The 13,801-nt window shown below is 39.7% G+C and overlaps 3 protein-coding genes across 4 annotated transcripts; 1 reads left to right on the top strand and 2 right to left on the bottom strand.

Moving 5' to 3' along the window:
- Window positions 1–5,204: 5,204 nt before the first annotated feature.
- LOC121550375 lies at window positions 5,205–6,621 on the top strand. Its single transcript, XM_045210755.1, has 3 exons — window positions 5,205–5,727; window positions 5,973–6,191; window positions 6,286–6,621. Exons 1-3 carry the CDS (start codon window positions 5,525–5,527, stop codon window positions 6,491–6,493), a joined length of 630 nt encoding a protein of 209 aa, XP_045066690.1. The 5' UTR covers window positions 5,205–5,524; the 3' UTR covers window positions 6,494–6,621.
- On the bottom strand, window positions 6,616–9,740 carry LOC121550376 (G2/M phase-specific E3 ubiquitin-protein ligase-like). 2 transcript variants are annotated; one of them, XM_045210753.1, is made up of 4 exons: window positions 9,650–9,740; window positions 8,923–9,095; window positions 7,559–7,773; window positions 6,616–7,483 (listed from the first exon to the last, which is right to left on the bottom strand). In XM_045210753.1, exons 1-4 carry the CDS (start codon window positions 9,689–9,691, stop codon window positions 7,248–7,250), a joined length of 666 nt encoding a protein of 221 aa, XP_045066688.1. In that variant the 5' UTR covers window positions 9,692–9,740; the 3' UTR covers window positions 6,616–7,247. The 2 variants fall into 2 exon arrangements, with proteins under 2 accessions (XP_045066688.1, XP_045066687.1); XM_045210752.1 differs by lacking the exon at window positions 9,650–9,740 and adding an exon at window positions 9,325–9,642.
- A 54-nt stretch (window positions 9,741–9,794) lies between these two features.
- On the bottom strand, window positions 9,795–13,157 carry LOC121550374. The gene is made up of 9 exons (XM_045210754.1): window positions 12,902–13,157; window positions 12,617–12,796; window positions 12,196–12,502; window positions 12,029–12,108; window positions 11,535–11,587; window positions 10,422–10,458; window positions 10,276–10,343; window positions 10,064–10,153; window positions 9,795–9,964 (listed from the first exon to the last, which is right to left on the bottom strand). The coding sequence occupies exons 2-9, from the start codon at window positions 12,656–12,658 to the stop codon at window positions 9,883–9,885; spliced, it is 759 nt and encodes a 252-aa protein (XP_045066689.1). The 5' UTR covers window positions 12,659–12,796; window positions 12,902–13,157; the 3' UTR covers window positions 9,795–9,882.
- Between the last annotated feature and the right edge of the window lie 644 nt (window positions 13,158–13,801).

The following is a 13,801-nucleotide window of genomic DNA, read 5'->3' as shown; positions in this document are numbered from 1 at the left end:
TAATATAGACAGGTGTGTACCTTTCCAAATCATGTCCAATCAATTGAATTTATCACAGGCTGACTCCAATCAAGTTGTAGAAACATCTCAAGGATGATCAATGGAAACAGGATGCACCTGAGCTCAATTTCGAGTCTCATAGCAAAGGGTCTGAATACTTATCTAAATAAGGTATTTCTGTTTTTTATTTGTAATAAATGTGCAAACATTTCTAAAAACCTATTTTCGCTTTTTCATTATGGGCTATTGTGTGTAGATTGATGAGGAACAAACAATTAATTTAATACATTTTAGAATAAGGCTGTAACGTAACAAAATGTGGAAAAAGTCAAAGGGTCTGAATACTTTCCGAATGCACTGTATACATATATATATATATACACACAGTGGGGAGAACAAGTATTTGATACACTGCCGATTTTGCAGGTTTTCCTACTTACAAAGCATGTAGAGGTCTGTAATTTGTTTCATAGGTACACTTCAACTGTGAGAGACGGAATCTAAAACAAAAATACAGAAAATCACATTGGATGATTTTTAAGTAATTAATTTGCATTTTATTGCATGACATAAGTATTTGATCACCTACCAACCATTAAGAATTCCGGCTCTCACAGACCTGTTAGTTTTTCTTTAAGAAGCCCTCCTGTTCTCCACTCATTACCTGTATTAACTGCACCTGTTTGAACTCGTTGCCTGTATAAAAGACACCTGTCCACACACTCAATCAAAGAGACTCCAACCTCTCATTTACATTTACATTTACGTCATTTAGCAGACGCTCTTATCCAGAGCGACTTACAAATTGGTGCATTCACCCTATAGCCAGTGGGTTAACCACTTTACAAATGTATTTATTTATTTATTTTTAAGGGGGGTAGAAGGATTACTTTATCCTATCCCAGGTATTCCTTAAAGAGGTGGGGTTTCAAATGTCTCCGGAAGGTGGTGAGTGACTCCGCTGTCCTGGCGTCGTGAGGGAGCTTGTTCCACCATTGGGGTGCCAGAGCAGCGAACAGTTTTGACTGGGCTGAGCGGGAACTATGCTTCCGCAGAGGAAGGGGAGCCAGCAGGCCAGAGGTGGATGAACGCAATGGCCTCGTTTGGGTGTAGGGACTGATCAGATCCTGAAGGTACAGAGGTGCCATTCCCCTCACAGCTCCATAGGCAAGCACCATGGTCTTGTAACAGATGCGAGCTTCAACTGGAAGCCAGTGGAGTGTGCGGAGGAGCGGGTTGACGTGAGAGAACTTGGGAAGGTTGAACACCAGACGGTCTGAGAGCTGTGTAAGGACATCAGGGATAAAATTGTAGACCTGCACAAGGCTGGGATGGGCTACAGGGCAATAGGCAAGCAGCTTGGTGAGACGGCAACAACTGTTGGCGCAATTATTAGAAAATGGAAGAAGTTCAAGATGACGGTCAATCACCCTCGGTCTGGGGCTCCATGCAAGATCTTACCTCGTGGGGCATCAATGATCATGAGGAAGGTGAGGGATCAGCCCAGAACTACACGGCAGGACCTGGTCAATGACCTGAAGAGAGCTGGGACCACAGTCTCAAAGAAAACCATTAGTAACACACTACACCGTCATGGATTAAAATCCTGCAGCGCAAGCAAGGTCCCCCTGTTCAAGCCAGCGCATGTCCAGGCCCGTCTGAAGTTTGCCAATGACCATCTGGATGATCCAGAGGAGGAATGGGAGAAGGTCATGTGGTCTGATGAGACAAAAATATAGCTTTTTTGTCTAAACTCCACTCGCCGTGTTTGGAGGAAGAAGAAGGATGAGTACAACCCCAAGAACACCATCCCAACCGTGAAGCATGGAGGTGGAAACATCATTCTTTGGGGATGCTTTTCTGCAAATGGGACAGGACGACTGCACCGTATTGAGGGGAGGATGGATGGGGCCATGTATCACGAGATCTTGGCCAACAACCTCCTTCCCTCAGTAAGAGCATTGAAGATGGTCGTGGCTGGGTCTTCCAGCATGACAACGACCCAAAACACACAGCCAGGGCAACTAAGGAGTGGCTCCGTAAGAAGCATCTCAAGGTCCTGGAGTGGCCTAGCCAGTCTCCAGACCTGAACCCAATAGAAAATCTTTTGAGGGAGCTGAAAGTCCGTATTGCCCAGCGACAGCCCCAAAACCTGAAGGATCTGGAGAAGGTCTGTATGGAGGAGTGGGCTAAAATCCCTGCCGCAGTGTGTGCAAACCTGGTCAAGACCTACAGGAAACGTATGATCTCTGTAATTGCAAACAAAGGTTTCTGTACCAAATATTAAGTTCTGCTTTTCTGATGTATCAAATACTTATGTCATGCAACAAAATGCAAATGAATGACTTAAAAATCATACAATGTGATTTTCTGGATTTTTGTTTTAGATTCTGTCTCTCACAGTTGAAGTGTACCTATGATAAAAAATTACAGACCTCTACATGCTTTGTAAGTAGGAAAACCTGCAAAATTGGCAGTGTATCAAATACTTGTTCTCCCCACTGTATATATATATATATATATATATATATACTACCAGTCAAAAGTTTGTACACACCTACTCATTCAAGGGTTTTTCTTTATTTTTACTTTTTTCTACATTGTAGAATAATAGTGAAGACATCAAAACTATTAAATAACACCTATGGTAACCATTAAAGTGTTAAACAAATCAAAATATATTTTATATTTGAGATTGTTCAAATAGCCACCCTCTCAACCAGCTTTTGTTTTTCAACAGGACAATAACCCAACACACCTCCAGGCTGTTTACAGTTTTTCTCGATTGCTAAGACACATTTCTTGAAAGCTGCTCTCCTTTTCTCCTTTTGTGAACACAAAACCCAATTTAAGCTACATTCACAAAACCTCAGACTCTTCTTGCAAAACCAAACTTTCACCTCAAAACAGTTCAATCTGTGCTCAAAACTGAACTATGTTGTCAAATCGTGCCCCGAGTCAATCAAAATAAAAAACACTACTGAACAGTCACTAAACACTACGTAGAAAAATAGAAAACACAATGCTCAGGACATGAAGCTGGAGAAATAAATGTTTATTGTTCACTGTAGGCTAAATGCATGTTGCAAAACAAAAAAAAACTGTGCATTTAGCACTTGTACAAAAAGACAAAACAGAAATCTTGTGCATTTACATGTAGCACTTGTAAAAACAAACAGAAATCTTATGCGTTTGCCACTTGTGTACAGTAAGCCCATGTAAAAATAAAGTACAAAAATATACAAATAAGTGCATTACTCAGCCACAGCATCATGTCTCCGTACTGGGTCAGGCCACAGGACTTCATCCACATCACAGGCCACATTTTGTCTGGCCAGGCAACGGGGAAAAAAACCCTGGCATGCCGTATCCAGGCTTGGCATGCCTCCACACCTATGTCACCACAGGCAAGTCCCATGGCTTGCAGGAGATTTACCCTGGTGTAAGGTTGGCGTTCATATACCTTCCACCGCCATGAGGAGAATAATTCCTCAATGGGGTTTAGGAAAGGGGAGTACGGTGGAAGGCAAAGATTGATAAAACCTTGGTTCATATTGTACCACTCTCTAACCTGGAGGGCTCTGTGAAAACTCACATTGTCCCAAACAACAACATAGGTGGGATGCTCATCCTGCTGCCCTAACAAAGCATCTCGCATGTGATTGAGGAAAATGAGGAGCTGGTGAGTGTTGTAGGGCCCCAGGTTGGCATGATGGTGGACAACCCCATGATTGCTGATGGCAGCACATAAACAGTATATAGTATGTCATACAGTAATTGCTGTCAACATTTACATACTGTACTATAATGTCAAAAAAAGGTAATTACCTGTTCTCTTCTCTAAATCTTCGGATTATGGTGGACACAGTGAATCTACTGATGTTTGGTTGTACCCTTTGTCCAGCCTCCCTCATGCTCATACCATGGACAAGAACATGGTCAATCACAGTAGCTCTGATTTCATCAGATATTACTGTTCTTTGTCTTCGCTGACCACCTCGACCACCTCGACCTCCTCTCACACAAACTCTTCCTCTCAGATTTCTATCCATTGTAGGGCCTCACAAACCAGTGCTCTCTGAACTGGCTTACTGTATATGTTCCCTCACATCATTAGCCACAAGTGTGATCAATTTTGAGTTGTTGTGTTCAAGTGGTGACACCTGTGCTCTAATTGTGTTTGTCTTTTGTCACCTGTGCTCACCATTATGCAGCACGGGTGCATCACAATGAAAATGTGTTGGCAAGTTATGTCTAAACAGGTGAAAAGTGCTTATGGTTTTGCCAAAAGAGTGATTGATTCAATCAGTGGGTTCAGGCAACTGAGCATTTGGTTCAGACAATAGGGTTTAGTGTTTTAGCAATTGAGAAAAACTGTAAGGGCTATTTTACCAAGAAGGAGAGTGATGGAGTGCTGCATCAGATGACCTGGCCTTCACAATCCCCCGACCTCAACCCAATTGAAGAGAGAGAGAGAGAGAGAGAGAGAGAGAGAGAGAGAGAGAGGAAGAGCTGGATGAAGAAAAGATGCAGGAGAGAGGAGATAATCGTTACTGTAAGAATGAAAGTAAAAAGAGATATGAATGAAGTTAGAGGGCAAATGGTGCTGTAGTTTCCAAGCTAACAAGTCATTCAACAAAACCACTGCTACTAGCATTCAGCAGTGGCAGTTTGGTGACAAGAGTTAAGGCTCTATTCAATCCGTATTGCGGAAATTCAGTGTTACAGCGTGATTGAAATTTAAAGGCAATGTTCTCGCGTTAGCGAAAACTGCATTCACGGTAAACATGTCGGCTCAATCGGAAATGACCTTTACATTTCTATTGCAGAATATGTTACTATGGTGGCCGGGAAGTGCAAAGCAACATTACAAAGAATGAAACACTTTTACAAAGCTCGAGACAAATTTACATTTTGGAAAACAAATTTACATTTTGGAAAACAAATTAACATTTTATAAAACAAATTAACATTTTAGAAAACAAATTTACATTTTAGAAAACAAATTAACAAGACGCAAAACACTTTTACCAGCCGAGGGATGTTTTGCCCGTTTTGTGGCAAACACATGAACAGCTTAACGCGGTTTTGCTTTACGTGTGGTCGGTGTTTGGAGTTTTTAAAGGACGCGGACCAGACGGAAACACCAGACATACTGCATCATTGCGTTCAATATTTTAACGAGGGTCACTCAGATGCGCTGTAATCGTGGACATGATGTCAAGTCTACACGGTGTAAACATCAGCTTGAGGACTCTTAAAAGTAAACTGAACGAAGCCGGGTTGTACCGCAGAAAGGATTATTCCTCGCCAAACGCCGTGAGTAACGCCATCAGATTTGAACTTCGTGGACCTGGACAACTACTCAATGGGACCTAACTATATGTGGCACGCAGATGGTTATGACAAACTTAAGCCATTCGGTTTGGCCATTTCGGGATGCATAGATGGATTTTCACGTTAAGTATTGTGGCTTCAATGTGGACCAACAAATAATAACCCAACAGTGATTGCTCACTATTTCATGTCATGTGTGCGAAACCTCGGTGTCATCCCCATGAGACTGAGGACTGATTGCGGCACTGAGAACGGCATAATGGCTGCAATTCAATGTACCCTACGCCACCATCACAGTGACCACTACTCTGGAGCGTCCAGCCGCATGTACGGCTCATCTATAAATAACCAGCGTATTGAGTCCTGGTGGTCTATATTTAGAAAGGGAAGGTGAGTTGTCTTCATAAAGGGTCATTGCATCTTTTGGTCATTCGATTTTCTTCTCAGGAACGATTAATGAAAAACGAGCACAATAATTATCAATACAAATTTGTAAAGCAAATCCTGCCCGTCAGGAAAAGTAGCTGTTCCTGAAAAGAAAATCGAATGACCAAAAGATGCACAGACCATACATTTCATTATAACTAACCTTTATTATTTATAGTATAACTAAACATTTGTATCCATTTCTATAGGTCTCAGTTCTGGATGGAGTTATTTGCCGACCTTAGAGATGCCGGATACTTCAACGGGAGTCATGAGCATCAATGCCTATTGAGATATTGCTTTGGTGATGTTATTCAGAAGGACTTGGATGAGTGTGTGAGACTGTGGAACAGCCACAGGATTCGCCCTTCCAGAACAGCAGCATGTCCAGGAGGAGTGCCCAATGAACTCTACTACTTACCACACAGGTGATACATTGGTGATAATAAACAGATAAAAGCATTAATGTAACGTTTTAGCTTAAATGAAAATAAATGCAATTATGTATTCTATTTAACATAGGTTTGGCTCCAGAGACTGCGGATTTCAAAGTGAACAAGCTGAACTGGATGCCCTTCCTGAGGCTAGCCTGTCAATGACTCCTTGTGGGGACCCAAACATGCAGGAGTACTTGGACTTTGCCATGGAACACAATCAGTTACAGGAGCCAGACAACTGGGAGTCTGCATCCGAACTGTACATGAAACTAAAAGAAATGGCTCAGCTATGAAATGATCAAAAAGGGAGGGTTTTTTGTAGTGGTGGAATACTGCTGTCTGTCTGAACACAATATTTATGAATCTGTCACCCAAAGCTTAATTGTTTTTAAGTGTGAAGTAAATTAATCAAAAATAGTAATCAGTATTTATTACACTTTTGTAGTATTGAGAGTAATGGATCTAAAACATTTTCAAAATGTTTACTGTGAGAAAAGAACATGCTCACATACAGTAACATTATAAAAACAACTTTGGCAACTGCACTTTAAAAGTGCACCTTTAATAGGGTTGGGCATCAAGAACCAATTCCTACTTGGAATAGTTTTAAAAAATTACGATTCCATCGGAATTGTTTCTTTATTGGAATCGTTTTGGAGGATTGGGTTTCAAATCTGATCATGTGTTCCAAATTTAACATGCGCAAGTTTTGGTTTCTGTAGCGGCCAGGTGCTTGTTGTGTTGCAGCCATGGAGCACAGTAAGCGGTGCTCTAGTGTGGCTTTATTTTACATTGAAAAAGCCCCGTCAAACTGCAACCCACCTTTGAATCAAAATAAAACTTTCCTCTTATTTGTGAAATAAGCATGTGACCCGTTTCAACTCCACCACTCAAAGAATCGGAATCGAGAATCGATAAGAACCGGAATCAAAAGGAAGAATCGGAATTGGAATCAGAATCGTTAAAATCTAAATGATGCCCAACCCTAACCTTTAACAACAACAACTTTTTCAGAGTCTTAACTCTAGGGGTCATCCATCATATAGCTTAGAAACAGCCGAATCCTGGACTATTTTGAATTCCAAAGTCCATTTGTGACTTAAACAAAGTGTATGAGTCTAGGAGTGGTAATCTCAAGGAGTTTGAACATGTATTTGCCATTGGGAACGAAGAGTCCTCCAGGAACTCTATTTGAGGCAGTGGTTCCAAGCCAGATGGGGGAAGTGAAAACAGCCCAGTAGCAAACATCAAAACATCTTCCACAGACACAGCAGCCTGGCCTTCTGCAAAGAAAAACAATTCAGATACATCACTGCCATGTGTTTTCTTAACTAGTTATAAAAAACAAACTAACAAACCTTCACAATCAAGGAGATAGTCTGCCCAGTAGGCCATGGTTTGACTTTCTTTAAGTCTTCGATTACTCCCCGAAGGACTGAGGTCAGGTTTGAAGAGTCTCTCAAGTTCAAAAGCAGTGAGTCGCCTTTCAGAGTGGCACATGACAGGGGCCAGCAAAGTAGGGTGTTGCTGTAGTGCAGTCAAAAACTCCAGGGTTGAAAGACCATCTCTGAATCTACAGAGTGAACACAAACATTGTTTCACTGCTGTGTAGTGCCAATTGAATTTAAAATTATCTAAAGAAAACTATTAAATATTCTCTTCTCTACAATTACTATCCACCTTAACATTGTTGAAAATTGATTTCAAAAACCCTATTTTTGCATTGCACATTAAACGTTAAATTGTTAAACTGTAAGTATAACACACAGAAACAAAAGACTGGAATGACACAGACGGATGGGTGGCTTGAGCACTCACACGATGCCTTCAGAAAGTCTACACACCCATTGCACTTTTTCACAACTTTGTTTCGTTATAGATTCAATTTAAAATAGTAATATTAATCTTTTTCCTCATCAGCCTACACACAATACATCATAATGACAAAGCAAAAACAAGTTTTTAGAAATTGTAGCAAATTTAATAAAAATTAAAAACTGGAATATCACATTCGCACAAGTTAATTAACCATTTTCTCAGTACACTGTTGAAGCACCTTTGGAAGTAATTCCATCCTGGATTCCTCGTGTATGAAGCTACAGGCTTTACACACATCACCACACTCTTTATATCTGATTTTCAGGGACATTTACAAGAGATACTAAAACCTCTCTGCATGTCAGGATCTCTATGAGAACTGAGGGCAGAAATAGATCCATATGTAAATGACACTGCTACAGTATGGAGCAGGTGGTTGGATAAACAGCAGCAAGTCATCAAGGGTTTGATGGGTAAAGTGAGCCTCAAACCATCACTCTGCTGCCAGATGTACAGCAGAGGTGGATGGATCACTTTAAGGGGTAACTGGACTGATTTTCCTCTATGGAAGAGTTAGTCAGGAGGAGAAACCTAATATCTAATTTCTGTTTTTGCTTTGTCATTATGATGTATTGTGTGTAGATTGATGAGGAAAAGGATTTAAATATATTTTAAATTGAATCTATAAAGGTGTGCAGACTTAATGAAGGCACTGTAGTTTGACACAGAATGAAGTGACATCACATATCCGTTGAAATACACTAAGGTACAAATTCTGATTAAGGACAAATTGATAACAGATATACATACTTGCATAAACCAAAGATGGGGACCATGAGGCATTTCAAACAAAAAATTCATACATAAATAAATAAAAATCTCATCACTACAAATATCATCTTACCTGTCAATTACAGATGAGTTGCGGTCAATGATATACCATTGGAGGTAGTCTGACACGATTTCTTTATTTTCTTCCACAGTAGCCACATGTCTCAGACAACCTGCTGTCTGTAACATTGTGCTGTGTCTCATCATACATTCTTGCAGAGCATCCAATGAAGCAGCATTCTCAATCTGAAAGACATGAAAATGGGCAAAAACACCCCAGTCAATAACTGTATGCACTGTATCTCCTTGCCTATTTTTTTAATAACGTACATAGCAAGGTGTAATCTTACACTATCAAAAACTAATAAATTAATTAAATATATTCCGTACGTGATATAGGAAGTAAACATTGTCTCAAAAACACTGCAGTAAGTATGAAAAACTCTGCCCTACCATACCCTTATGCTATTCTCACCTCTTGCAAAGCTTTCCCTATTTCTTCATCAGTTATTAAATTATTTGTTGCTTTGAATGAAGGCTGGCCTGCAAGATAATGTACAAGATCTTCTGACAGGAAATGGGGTCCTGGACCTCCATGCACAACTGACACAGCAATCATCTTTCCTGCCAAGTAGTATTCATCCTCCCTAACAGCTGTGAATGAATTCATATTGCAAAATTAAAACAATGCATTACTGTATATACTGTAATATGCAAGCATATGTCATGTGATATATATGGTCAATGAGCATTAACCAACCATTAGTAGCCTATAGTACACATCCAACCAATATGCATACCCTTTGCATTGTAGACCAAGAACCGATGTCCTTCTGGTCCATCAAAAATGGGCCGGTCTTTTAGGTGTTTCATCAGTAGAGTTAAAAACTCTCGTCTTGGACCACCAGTGTCAATTTCCTCTTCCAGAACACCAGTATCATCAGTAAATTTCACCAGCATGTCACAGGTTTCAGAATATGTTGTACGCTTGAAACCTCTGACTGCCCCATCCCAAACATTATCCCTTGAGATGTTAAACCGGCTGACTTTTTTTATGATCAATAGGAAGAGACAGGTTTGCTAAGATGTCAGGTAATGCAATGTCCGTCTCCTCCCTGTAATGACAAAAAGTTAATTCATTTGTGGATATTCCAGATATACAAGAACTATTGTACAGTGAAAAAACTGGAGTGCTATAGTCAAAAGCATATTACATTGCTGTGTGTTGGAAATTCTTCACATTGACAGCAACCGGCTCTTCGTCCTCCTGCTCAACATTTGGTGAATACAGGTCTGTGTATTTACTGTTGGGAAATTGCCATTTCCATGTTAAAACATCTTACAAACAAAAATGTCTTCCCCATGTAATCAGTTCAATACATTTAAATTATGTCAGTCATTATCTTTTCTTTTTTTTTTTACTTACCTGTAGCAAGACATTTTTTCTGGATTTGCTTCCGGTGGATCCAGATCCTCAGCATCAGATATTACTATCTGAAAAAAAGATTAAAATGTCTGAAACAACAACACTGAAAGCAAGAAATATCATGCTGCCACACTCTGCCTTATTACCTGTCCAGGCTGAATTGTTGATTGTCCTGGTGCATCTCTGAAACATGATAAAACATATTAAAATGATTAGCTCCATGATAAAGGCTATAATGTAGCTTTGAGTAGCATGTAGTAGTAGAGGGAACAGAAAGATGTATTTTAAAAAAAGATTATTTTGAGAACATGTGGATAGGAGCGCTTCCTGGACTCAAATCTGAGTTAGTTTGAGTTTCTTTTTTAATGGAAAAGGTATAAAATAAAAGAAAGCTCAAACTACTATTTTTTAACTATTAAAATGCTTGTATTGCAAGTGGCCAAGCCATACAGAACCAATTTAAAAGAACTTTAATGCGTTTTTGCATCTAGCCTTCGTCAGCGAGTCAAACAGATGAAATGAGAGACAATGGGTCTTTTCTAGTGTCCAAGGTGTTCTGGGCTAGAGTAGGTGTTGTAGACATCTTAAAACCAGTAGGTGTCCTTCAGGCCTACAATAGTCAAATCATGTAAACATTATGTATATGGATGTGTCCCATGTTTCCTATTGGTGGATTACCACTAGAAAAAACCCAGTGTCTCTCATTACATCTATTTGACTCCCTGACAAAGGCTAGATGCCGAAACGTGTTGGAGTTCTTTAAGTTGGTTCTGGATGACCGTGCCACTTCAGTAAAGGCCTATAGTACCTATGCAGGATCGACAGTGATGTGGGACATATGAATGGAGAGTGGATACCCCCCACTTCATTCTCACATGTTTTTTTTAATGGTTTGGTAAATTTTTGTTTATTCAACTGCAAGAGCAACTGTATTTCAGTGGGTTTATTCTGTAAAGCTCTGCTCACACAGGCAGCTGTGGGTCCTTTAGGTAGGGAGCGAGGGGGCACCGCAGTCAGTTACAGAAACAGCTGATAGCATGTAGCAACGTTGAGCTTATGTGCAGCAATATAAATGTATGTATAATGTGTATGTGAATAAGTAGTGAAATATCTGCTAGTAGTTTTATCAGTTTTGTGAGTTAAATAAAAAAAAGGTGAAATTGCACTTTACCTGGTAGTGAAAGCACTGTAGCCCAACAAAATATGAATTATTATTGCACGTGTGAAAATTCCTTTGTGTCCAAGTGTGCAACACCTACCTTTCATCGTCCAGCTTGTGTTTGGGAGTACTTCGATTTTGTGGTTCAAAAACCTGAGAGGAAACGGATAAAATGATCAACAACTTTCAACAGGTTCCATTATTTTTCCATTACCACATACAGTATATATCAATGCTGAATGGTTGTCTGTGTTACTGTATAATAGTTACTGCAAAATAATCAAAACAAGCCTTTTTCCACTAAAATATTGACCAGGACATTGATTTTATGCTTAAAATCCAATGTAATATAATAATATAATATGCTATTTCGCAGACGCTTTTATCCAAAGCGACTTACAGTCATGCGTGCATACATTTTTTTTGTGTATGGATGGTCCCGGGGATCGAACCCACTACCTTGGCGTTAAAAGCGCCGTGCTCTACCAGCTGAGCTACAGAGGACCACAATGTACATCTAATTAATAAATTATATGAAAATTAATAAATACAAACATACATAAACATTTTAAAAAAGAGAAATAACTGATGTACCAAAGTGTCAGCACGATTGAGTTCAGCTGTGCTCCTTGTTGTGATGACAATTTCAGAATCAGAGTCTGAGGTATCATCCACTGAAAAAAATAATTCAAACAACCATTATCTATCCTCCAGCAGAGTATCTAAATATGTAGAAATATTGAATCATGAGATCCACTAACCTCTTTTATAGTGTTTTTCTAGGCAAATGAAAAAAGTGATCCTGGAATATGCCTTTCCTATTTCCTTTTTATATTCTGCCAATTTGAATGGCCTTTCTGACCCAGGCACATGAACCACCTCTGAGCAGTCTGGATACAAAAGGACATAAGGTCCTTCGTGCATGTCCTTGTTAAATGTTGTCATTTTCTGGACAGCTTGTTTCAGTAGATCAGGTGCTGCTACCTCTGGGTCTGTAAATAACTGTAGTGTTTTCCCTCTTAGAGGTTTTAAATCAGTTCCACTTGGCACCATCAATCCAACGTTTATCTAGTAAAATAACAAAGATATAATTAATGTATACATAGATAAAATAAATATACACAAACACACAAATACATATAGAGCATTGCAAAATTGTATAGGACGGTCAGTACACCTTACCTGGACGTGTTTTCTTTCTTTATAATAATAATAATAAGCCATTTAGCAGACGCTTTTATCCAAAGCGACTTACAGTCAGCCCTATATCTTCCTTTTGGCCAATAGTTAAAAGACTGTCGTTCTTTTGATTTCGAGCTTCTGTACTGTACATGAACTGTTTGTATGATGGGCATGGTTGTTCTGCAGAAATGGACAAAGTTCCGAAACAGAAAGTTAGAAGCCGCTCAAAAAATCATTAGCGTTACTGTCCTTAGATAGCTAGCGTTTTGGTTTTGCTAAACTTACTTTGCATAGCACTGTCCGGCTGTCGAGACGTCCCCTGTGTTTCCAATGTTTCCGTCTTGTCCGCGTCCTTTAAAAACTCCAAACACCGACCACACGTAAAGCAAAACCGCGTTAAGCTGTTCATGTGTTTGCCACAAAACGGGCAAAACATCCCTCGGCCGCAGTCCATGTTCGGGCGGTCACCATAAACTTATTTGACGCCATAAACTCCACAACAACAACACGAAAAGACCACGCTTATCACTTCCGTGTCACTTCCGGTATATGGTACATTCCCTTTCCGTGACGAATCTGTCATTTGTAAATTTGTTTCGGGACTGGTAAAAGTGTTTTGCGTCTTGTTAATTTGTTTTCTAAAATGTAAATTTGTTTTCTAAAATGTTAATTTGTTTTCTAAAATGTAAATGTGTTTTCCAAAATGTAAATTTGTTTTCCAAAATGTAAATTTGTTTTCCAAAATGTAAATTTGTCTCGAGCTTTGTAAAAGTGTTTCATTCTTTGTAATGTTGCTTTGCACTTCCCGGCCACCGTATGTTACGCTTCAGTGATGCAGATTGAATGGAGCGTGTGTGTGTGTGTGTGTGTGCATGTGTGTGCATGTGTGTGTGCGTGTGTGTGTTTATGTGTTCCTCCACACATGTGAGACAATGTCATTACTGAGCTCTCTGCAAGTAGATCAGGTATATAACTCCCTTCTGCCTGTCTAGTATGTGTTGATGATTACTAGTGTGTGCTGTAATAATGGTTTCTAGTGTCAGGTAATATGTGTGTTGAGTGTGTTTAAACCAATGCGTGTGTCTAATTAGTGAAATCCGGTTGTAGCACACCTACAGTATCTAGCGCTACAGAGGGGGTTTCACATCTCTCCAGCAGAGGGCAGCGTTTCCCTAGTTGAGTAAT

The sequence above is a fragment of the Coregonus clupeaformis genome, chromosome 35, assembly GCF_020615455.1.
Source record: "Coregonus clupeaformis isolate EN_2021a chromosome 35, ASM2061545v1, whole genome shotgun sequence".
Lineage (NCBI taxonomy): Eukaryota > Metazoa > Chordata > Actinopteri > Salmoniformes > Salmonidae > Coregonus > Coregonus clupeaformis.
This window is presented reverse-complemented; position numbering and strand designations above follow the sequence as displayed.